Genomic DNA, 9,920 nt, shown 5'->3' with positions numbered 1-9,920 from the left:
TTGTTTGTTTTTCGAATTTCTAAATGGGCATGTGGGGGTCCCAAACAATACTCTGCCTAGTGTAATCTATTCATTTAACGCAACCCTGCTCTTGTTCATGAGTAGATGGACGCTTACATAGAGTTGGTGGGTGTAGTTCAGTCAAAAAAGAAACTAGTTCCTACATGAAACTGCTCACAACAAGGTCTGTGGACTATTAATATGTCCCTTCAATTTTGGGGTGAACTGTCCATTTAAAGAGTGACCAAACACCAGCCAAATAGTCAAATATTACTTTTCAGCCTGGCAAATGAAAAAATTCCCGTACAGCACACCCACAACATGACTGGGGTCAAAGACAAAAGAGAGGAAGGAGAGCTCTGACTTGACTCTCGTCACGGTGAAGTGATTGCACCTGAAGAGTGCTCGTGTTGTTCGACCTCCTCAGGTGTGATCACGTGACTCCTTGAAGACACTGTCCGACCGTTAAGACAAACAGTGTTTTAACATCTTAGTTGATCAGATGACGAGGATGTTTCTATTCATTTTTAATATTGGAACAAGCACACTTTTGGGAAAAACAGTTTCAAAAAAATTGCTTTTATTAAAATATCGATCGTATAATTCTGTGTGACACTGGGTGCCATATAACATGCATCAGCCCTAAGATCAACCAGGGTAGACAGTTAGTACTGCCATGTAGCACCACAAGTACAAAATTATAACCGTCTAGTCACATAAAAGAGACTATTAAACCAAAGTTGCTTTTACTTGTTGTATAACTGTTCTGTCACCGGCTCAAATCAAAGAGCTTGACATCTCCCAAGATCCTCGAAAGCACCAAATACGTGATTAGTATGATACGGCACCATGAAATCAACTTGTTAAATTCTTAACAGCACATCTTTGCATAATTTTCAACATGTCTAAAACATTACAGTATATAGTGATGAAGATATCGAATGTATCAAGTGTATCATGCATAAGAAAGATAACTGATTTAAAAAAAACAAAGTACATGAAGCACATTGCAGTCAGGTGACCAGACAGTTTCACGCTCTTCACTGAAGCTCAGCTTCTCCGAAGTGAAATGTGTGGCAGTAGATCCAGTCTACAAACTGAATTATGTGTTGAATAAAAATATTACTTAAAGTTTCCCCGCAAAGTTTTGATTTCTATCTGTAACGGAGCTGTTGTTTTACGAGTGGGTCCCTGTTTTGGGTGAATGTCATTCCACTGATCAACAGGGAGTGGCGAGGCTGTACAGATCATCTATGCATTGTCATATGAAGATAAGTTCAGATATTTACAAGGAAACAAGCTCTGCTCTCCTTTCCGGTCATTTTCTCCTCTCCTCTGGTCCTGTGTTGTCCTGTGCTTGGCTGCCGTGTCCAGCCATCTTTTTTTTCTCTTGTGTTTCCTCTGCCGTTCTCTCATCTCCTCCCCAAGTCTCCTCTGCACTCAGCTCCTCCCCTCTCGTTTCCTAGGCTCTCTATCATACTGAGTGACATAGTCTACTTAACAATACTCCTTTCTGTTTTCTACCTTTCAATAATTAGTAATGAGTGATGAAACAGAGAGACAGTGTTTGACATTGATTGTGTCGACCCACAGCATAGCAGTGTTTTAAACATTTTATATATCAGTATACTGAAGGGAAATTTGAAGCATATTTGTATATTGGTGGGGGAACGTGCATTATTATGGTTCTGGGTGGCAGTTACATGCCAAGAGATGCTGCAATGACAGCAAAGGCAGAGAAGATGAAGACGGCGAGCTGCACGCGATGTGTTTTAATGACTAACACTGAATATAAACAGAACTTTTGTTTGTTTACAAGAGAACTCCCCAGGGCCCCTTCAAGATACACCTGTTTCTTATGGACAGATAATATCAATATTTAATGTTTGACAATTACAAATCCACTGTTTACTCTATTTGTGTACAATAGAAAGTAGTTTTTTTCATGTTTTTTGGCAACTATTTACTAAAAAAAAAACATGTTTCTTTTGTTCCCTTTTTCTTTTGTTGTCACAGTTCTTAAATCTTGGGTAAGAACACTTTGAGAGGCTCATTCTCATGCACTTTATCCAGAAAGCCCAAGTTAAAGTAAGGGTACAGTGTCTCCCTGAAGGTCTCCCTGAAGGTGTAGAGGTGTGTCATGCTCTCTGCGTTGTAAAAGGACACCAGGCCCCTCTTGTAGTCCAGGTACACACCGATCCGAGCCAGCGGCTCCTCCAGGGACAGGACCTTCGGGGGTGACGTGCCAGCCATATACTGTATCCCATAAGAGAGGGAGAGAGTCCAGAAGCCATTGGCCGGGAGGGCTTTGATGACTCCCTTTCTGGGCACCGACTCTCGCGCCACTCCCACAGTCCACACTGTGCTGCTGTAGACTTCAATCTCCCAGTAGTGGCGTCCGTGGGTGAAGCCCTGGCTCCCCAGCAGTGACAGGGCGGCGTTGAACCTGTAAGGGTTGTCCTGCACGGTGTGGTTAAAGGTCTGGTAGCGAACACAGGTGAGGGAGGAGGTCAGGCTGAGCCATGGGTTGGCAGTGCTGGAGTTAAACGTGATGGCTGCTGGAACTACAAACAAGGAAAATGTAAAGCAGCGAAAGATTTGAGAGATTCTTTGAAAACACATCTTGATGCTTGGATGAAAGATGTTGATGCTAGTGTAATTCAATGCTCGTCATTTGTTTGGTCAATGTGTCACTTAAAGTACCTGGATAAATGCTTCCTTTCATGGATTTCCACACTCTGTACTGCAGGGGCCCCGCAAACCGACCCTCGCACAGACTGGGCGGTGTGAAAGCAGGTTTCTCAAACTTCAGCGAAGGCCTGCCAACAGAAGCAAAGTCAAAACAGAAAGGATCGGGGCTAAAAAAACAATAACCTCTGGAGGATCGAATGGCAAAAAAAAAAAAAAACCCTCCCACACTCACCTCTGGAGGAGGACTTTGATGCTCTGTAAACGAGGCGCAAGAGTAAACACAGGAAAAGAGAGATGGAGAGTGATGATTAGTATTTGTCGTATCTGAAAGGAGAGAAAGCTTTTTTCCACATTACATCAATGTCTGAGCTCACGCTATCCCACCCTGTGGGATCTCCCTGTGGCTGGGGGAAAGTCCCGCAGCCGTGGCCTGAGCATGGCCCCGTGCCTGAGCTAAACTCCTTATCCCCCAGATCAGCGGGTGAGATCACTGGCCTACATCCTGTCTCCACTTGAGGCTTTTGTTATTAGAAAAGCGGCAACATTTTTGTCAGTGTGTCAAAGTTTGCTCTCCGAAATGCACGCAAACCGACATGATCAACGTGTTTATGGCTTTTAAGAACAGGGTACAAACTGGGCCACACCCTGCTCAGTTGGACCTTGGATGTTGATACTGGAGCCTGTTTAGCATTTTGGCACAGGAAATCACTCATTCCAAGTTTGACTTTTTCTCTCCGTGCTTCAATGTGATATAAATACTTTTAGAAAACCAATAGCTTTAAAAATCACAGGCTCAGCATTTCTCGACTTAATCATCCCCGGAGCTGACTCATCATGCTCTTAATAACTTCCAGATGGACTCAGATCATCGTGTGCGAAGTTCATGTGAACCGAGCTCACCCGCAGCAGAGTGAACGGGTCCTGCTCCTTCAGCTTGTCCTCTATCTCGTGGACGGCTCTCTGCAGACGGGAGATCTCCACGCACAGCAGGGCCTTGTGCTCGTCCAGGCGGATCAGCTCTCTGCGCTCCTCCGTCTTCAGCTTCACCTGCAGCAGCTTCTCCTCCTGGTACAGGAACTGGTGCAGGTCGCTGAACTGGGCCTCGATGCGCTGCTTGAGGTCAGCAGTGTGCTCCTGAGTGAAATGGAAGCTGACGTCACTGAGAGGAACCACGCAGCATTCATTCACGCAGCCACTCATTTCAAGAACTGCAGAGGTTGCAGCAGGGCTGGGCAACATGTCTATATCATATCTTTACCGTGATATGAGACTATATATCGTCCTATGTTTTGGAGATCAATATATCATGATGCCTTTTCCTGTTTTTTAGGCTGCATTACAGGGAATGTATGTAGTTTTCTGAGGTGTCTGGTCAACGGTGTCATGATAAAGCCTAAAAATATTGCCCTGCTATTTTTAGGCCATCACACCCCGCCCTGAGTGACATGACAACAAAGATGGACGCATAAAATACATGTCATGTTTTACTCTTTCTTTTTTTATGGAAAGAAATATTTATAATAAGTTTCTTTTTTTTTCAAATGTATACATTTTTTCTGGTCTAATCAGATTTTAAGACATTAAACGGGTCAAACTGCAGAGTTACTGTGTGCGATGTTGTGCATCGTGACATGCATCCTGAAACCTCGCCGTGGAAGCGTTTCCTCTCACCTTCAGCTTTTTGACCTCGTCCTCTGCCTCCCTGTCGTACTGCAGCGCTGTGTTGAGCTCAGCTTTTAGGGAATCCATGGAGCTGTTCAGAGACGCCTGAACGGAGAGAGAGACACAACACCTCACATACAATGTCACGTGTACTTTTATAGGCTGGTCTGAAGCAAAAACATTAAATAGACACATGGAAAACTCCTTTAATGAAAAATAGACAGGAGCATGTCCTTTAAGTTAACTGCACACAGCAGTGACTAACATGGAATGGATGTTGATGAAAGGACCATATCAATTACTATATGTACTAAAGAAATGGCTTTTGCATCCACATGAAGGGGTTTTTATATACATGTATTAAAGACTATCGTAAGAGAAGAAAAATAATACTCTCTAACAACTTAAAAAGGATGTAATAAAAGTAAATTGTTACTATTACAGGCAGCACAGACTACTATGTAAAAGTAAAATATGCATTCTTCCTGAGATGCATCCTAATGTGCAGAATTTCGGAGAATACCCAGAAATCCTGAAAACTTAATTCATCATCAGATCTTAACATTCTGCCGATTCCTTTGCACTACACAGACAATAACTTGAAGCCTAACTCACCCTGTACTTCTGCTCAGCCTCCTGGACACACACCATGGTGTGATTTCTGTGCTCCTGGGACAGACCACACACCAGACACACCAGCTCCTGGTCCTCCTCGCAGTAAAGCTTCAGCTCCTCTCTGTGTCTGCTGCAGCGTGGCACCGGAGCAGGAGCCCTCTCTGTCGCCCCAACATCTGGCGGGCAGGGTGCAGTTCCACTCTCCTCCAGACCCTGACAGTAGCTCTCCACTATGTTGGCGACGATGCGGTTGGGCCTGTAGCTTTGTCCGGGGTACACCTTCCGGCATTGAGGGCAAGAGCCCGTGCCTCCCTGCCCGGGGCCCCGGGGACCGCTCCAGTAACCCTCAATGCACGCCTGGCAGAAGGTGTGATCGCAGGGCAAAGACACCGGCTGCTTGAAAAGATCCAAGCAGATGGAGCAGGTCAGATCTCTGCTGATTCTGTGTGTGTGTGCTGAGCTTTTGGTCACTTTTCCAGCTATGGGTGGCTGCCGCAGCTTTTCCATCACCGTTTGCACAGCAAACTCTCCTTCCTTTGGTTTCCAGCCCTTCTTGTCTGGCTTTATCCCCTGGTTTAGTCTCTCCAAGTTCTGCAGATAAACTGAACTGATTTTCTTCACTTCTTTCTGATTCTTGCTCATTCCTTTGCCTTGATTGTTTTCCCTTTGTTCGGACTGTACAGCTGGACGTCTACGTCCTTCCTCTCCTGCAGAGTGTGGCCGCTCTGTTTGGCCTCCAGTCTTCCTGTTGATTGTGGGGAAATGAAGTGGGTGGTGCAGAAGCAGCCACAGCCTCTCACATCCTCAGCAGATAGTGAGGGGATCTCAGTGGGCCCCCCTTTTCCCTCTAGGCTGACGTCACATCTTAGTCAGGAAACGGAGGCGGACCGTGGATATTTTATCCTTAGCATGTTTGTTTAGTGAAGCCTGGCCAGTAACTGTGAGAAAAGTCCTGCTCCACTAAACTAAATCCTAATCTGCTGGAGAGTAACTACAGGAAAATGTAAATCCATTTTATGTGACTCGGAGTGTGTGTGTGCCCACGCACCAGTGTGTCTGACAGGGAGCCTGTGATCAGTAACACATTTCCTGCTTCTTTTTATGGCAAAGGCTCACTGCCCAGTAAGTAATCATTATGGCCGAAGGGTAAACAAGACCATTAAGAGATTTACACAAAGAAAGAAAACGTCCTGCAGGAAGAAAGCTCCACCATGGGCAAATACACACTCTGCAGACATCCTGTGAAGTTTCTTTCTCCCCCTCCAGTTATTATAACAGATATTTACAGCTCATTCCCCCGAGGGCTGAAACATCTGTCCAGCTAACTAGAGCTTCTTTCATCACAGTAGTCGAGAGGTTTCATGTGGATTACAACCAAGGAAATCCCCTGTAACTGTGGAGTCTAATATAAATATTACAGGCTATTACATCAGGCTAATCACACTGTCTCGCCGTAAATTCAACACGGATACCCTGTGATTATGCACTGGAACATAATCACACATCAGGAGAGTACAACCAGGATTATGTTGATTTAAAAATGAATGTGTGTGAGAGAGATACACACAGAGAGCACATTTAACATACTGTCTGGTGTGTGGAGCGTATTCAGACATTGCAGAGTGACTAAAACCCAATTAAAAGTTCTAGAAATCAAACTAAACCACTGGTAACTTTGGGGCTTACAGCTTTGGTTTGACTTGGTTGGAACTGTTACTCTTGACAGGAGAGTAGTGACATCTGGTGTCCGAACTGAAAATGAAATTAAGATGACTGATGTTACAGAATAATACAGTTGGGAATGAGAAGACAGTCTACAAGTAATTGGTGTTTAGATGGTTAAAGAGTTTTGGGATTGTTTTGCTTCCATAACATGTCTTCTTTCAGACTACTGGAAAGAAAATACACACATTTAAGCATTTCTTCTAGTTTAAATGGCTGTTTAGGACATTCAAATAAATATAAAATATCAGAAATGTGTAAAATAGTTATGGTCTTAATGTTAGTCATCAACAGGGGATGTTCCATGGATATATCTATTAGTTCAAATGTAGCACACAGGCCCGGGGGCTCAGAACGCACTGTACTGTCATCCTCCATCAGCGTGACACGTCCCCAAACCCTCACACAGACCTACAGGTGAGGGCACAGAGTGTGAGCACACTGACAGCTGGATGAGAAGCTGATAAAAGCAGGAGTGTGAGGAAGCAGGCGGGTAAGAAGAGCAGGTGAGAGGGTAGTGGAGCTCGCCTCTGCCCCCCCTCTACCTGTGACCTGGACTGAACCAACAGGATGATTGCAGGTGGTCTGCACATGTACCTCAGGTGCAGAAGAATTTAATAACATGAACTCTGAACTCAGTTGCTGGCCGTGGTGCTGGGGATCTGCTGCTGGAGCTGTCTGCAGTGCTGGACGGTGTGACAGTCTGTGGAGGTGATGATAAGCGACCATTTTGTGTCTTTTTGCTTGTTTACCCAAACTGTGAATGTTAACTTTCAGACACCATACTACTACATCACAACTATTTCAGATACTGTATGTCATCCTTTACCAGCACTATTAGAGTTAAACTATTTGCTAAATAAACTAACCAGTGTGTCTGACGGGACCTGGTGGGGTGGCAGTCATTCTTGAAAGCTGCTCATAGGCAGAGCTAATAACTAGCCAGGCTAGCTAGGATAAGTTAAAGGGAACTAGCTACCAAGCTAGCTAGCTAGGTGCTAGTAGTAGCTATTCCTCTGATTTTTAGTTATTTATTAAGCAAGCTAGTGACTAAGAATTACTTTAGACACATGTTTTAAACAAACCCATCTCTCTGAACAACAATTAACTGGAGAAATTATAAGAAGGTAAGTTACCCACATGGTAACCCCCTGACTTTTAGACAATAGAGGAAGTAAACAATGAAAGTTTGGAAGCGACTGAAGTGACAGACAATCAGAAAATGTTTTAACGGTTCATAGTTTTACAAAACCGAGACAAAGACTTCCACCATTATTGTTATTATTTGATTTAATTCTGTTTATCTGTCACTGATTAATTCATAGAGACCTTACAGCCTCTTACTTCTCCTGCACTAGTTTTTGTTTTTGTTCACTTTGTTTTTATGTGTATCTGAAATAATAATGGTTATTATTATAATAATGGTTATTTAAATGTGCAAAAATTCAGCATCAACAAAGTTGGAGATTCACAGTTTTCACTGTACAGCAACAATATGTGAAAAAAAGGAAAATGTCACTTCTTTATTGTGAAACATGTTCACAAACATGTGCATACTGACAGCATGTGAAATCTTACATTAGGTGAACATATTAATACATAAAGACGTGTCACACCTGATCTATATAGTGTCATTCAACCCAATCAGCTTTCAATAAGCCAGCTTTAATGTAGTGTATGTGTTGCGTTACTTATATGCAGCTACCTGAAAATATAAGCAAAAAGAAAGGTAATACAACATTTTTATCTGCTTTGTTCCACATTAACAGAGGTCTAAGTGGAAATTAAGTGGCGGCACATCCTGTAATTAACTTGTAACCTTCAGTGGGTCATAATAAAAACGACCATCCCCATATCTTCGGAGCTGCGCACACGTAATTAACACACGGGGCAGATTAGGATTGGTGAGTTAATTAAACTGTTGAAGTTCTTCAGCATTATGATTCCTATGGGCCTGGTGGGTCAGGAAAATATTGAGCATGGTGCAGCAGGGGGTGAATGAAGTGGTTATATTCCACCATATCTTCAACAGAAAAAACTCTACTGGGAGCTTTAGAAGTCTTTCCAGTTTTCCCCCCAAAAAAACATACTACAGTCTTCAGTTTTCACTCGACTTTTAGTCAGATTGGTGGAGATTCATAGCAGCAGTGCAGAGAGGTAGTGCAAGTAGATGGGTGAATATTACTAAACTAAAATGCTCTTTTCTTAAACATGTACTTCGAATCATCCCAAAAAATTGCCCAATAAGGAGAAAATGTCTTTTTAGCTAAGCTGTCAGGCCAGAACTGTGGTCCAGACTGGAATTTCTCAACAACTATGAATTAATTCACGGACCCTTCTGGATAAACTGTATAAAGTTTAATGATCCTCCAACTTTGCATCTATTGTAACATCAGGTCAAATTTGTCCGAAACTTTGGTCTAAGGCCTGCAAAACCTACTTGCCGCTTTAGCGCCTCTTTGCAAATGTTAGCATCATATGCTAAACAAAGATGGTGAGCATGGTTAACATTATGCCTGCTTATCATCAGCATGGTAACCCTTCATATGAGCACATTAGCATGCTAACATTAGCATTAAGATCAAGGCAAAGCATAGCTAGCATGGCTGAGGACTCTTATTTATGTGTTGTTTCTTATAAAAGATCTATCACCAGGGTCAGAAAACAACACAGTATTTATTGTATAGTCTTGTTTATGGGGAAAGTTTTGGAGGTTTTAATTTTGGTTACCATATTTTGCCTTGTGTTTGAACCTTTGGTTAAAGAGTTACAACCACTGAATATAATACAATTATGCTATGAAGCTGTTTATCTTCATCTCCACCATTACACAAACATGTCAGTAATTCATAAGGAGGTTTTACATTATAACAGAAGGTTATTTTAACATCAGCCATCGTACATGAGAATGAGAAGTGGTGGATATTTGTGGCGCAGCTGGAGACAAAGCCTGGATATGCACTCACATGCGTGCAGCCATGCGTGTGAGTGTTTGTGGCAAATTCTGAAAAAAATAAAATGCAACATTCATGAGGAGGGAGGGAAAATAAAAGAAACTCCATTTCACACAGACACACGCTAACACACGATCAAAAGGCACATCTGCACCGGACACACACCCTCAATTAAACCCTGAGCTGATGTGTAAGGCACCAGGGAAACTGGAGGCTCTCTGGAACTTGTGAAGCTAAAAATAACCTCGGTGTCTGCAGGAGTGAGACAGACCTGTA

The 9,920-nt window shown here is 43.0% G+C and overlaps 1 protein-coding gene across 1 annotated transcript; it reads right to left on the bottom strand.

Moving 5' to 3' along the window:
- Positions 1-558: 558 nt before the first annotated feature.
- On the bottom strand, positions 559-5,901 carry trim69 (tripartite motif containing 69). Its single transcript, XM_037117016.1, has 6 exons — positions 4,969-5,901; positions 4,363-4,458; positions 3,592-3,825; positions 2,924-2,946; positions 2,704-2,819; positions 559-2,564 (listed from the first exon to the last, which is right to left on the bottom strand). The coding sequence occupies exons 1-6, from the start codon at positions 5,608-5,610 to the stop codon at positions 2,020-2,022; spliced, it is 1,656 nt and encodes a 551-aa protein (XP_036972911.1). The 5' UTR covers positions 5,611-5,901; the 3' UTR covers positions 559-2,019.
- Between the last annotated feature and the right edge of the window lie 4,019 nt (positions 5,902-9,920).

Source organism: Acanthopagrus latus, chromosome 12 (genome assembly GCF_904848185.1).
Source record: "Acanthopagrus latus isolate v.2019 chromosome 12, fAcaLat1.1, whole genome shotgun sequence".
In the NCBI taxonomy this organism is placed as follows: domain Eukaryota; kingdom Metazoa; phylum Chordata; class Actinopteri; order Spariformes; family Sparidae; genus Acanthopagrus; species Acanthopagrus latus.
This window is presented reverse-complemented; position numbering and strand designations above follow the sequence as displayed.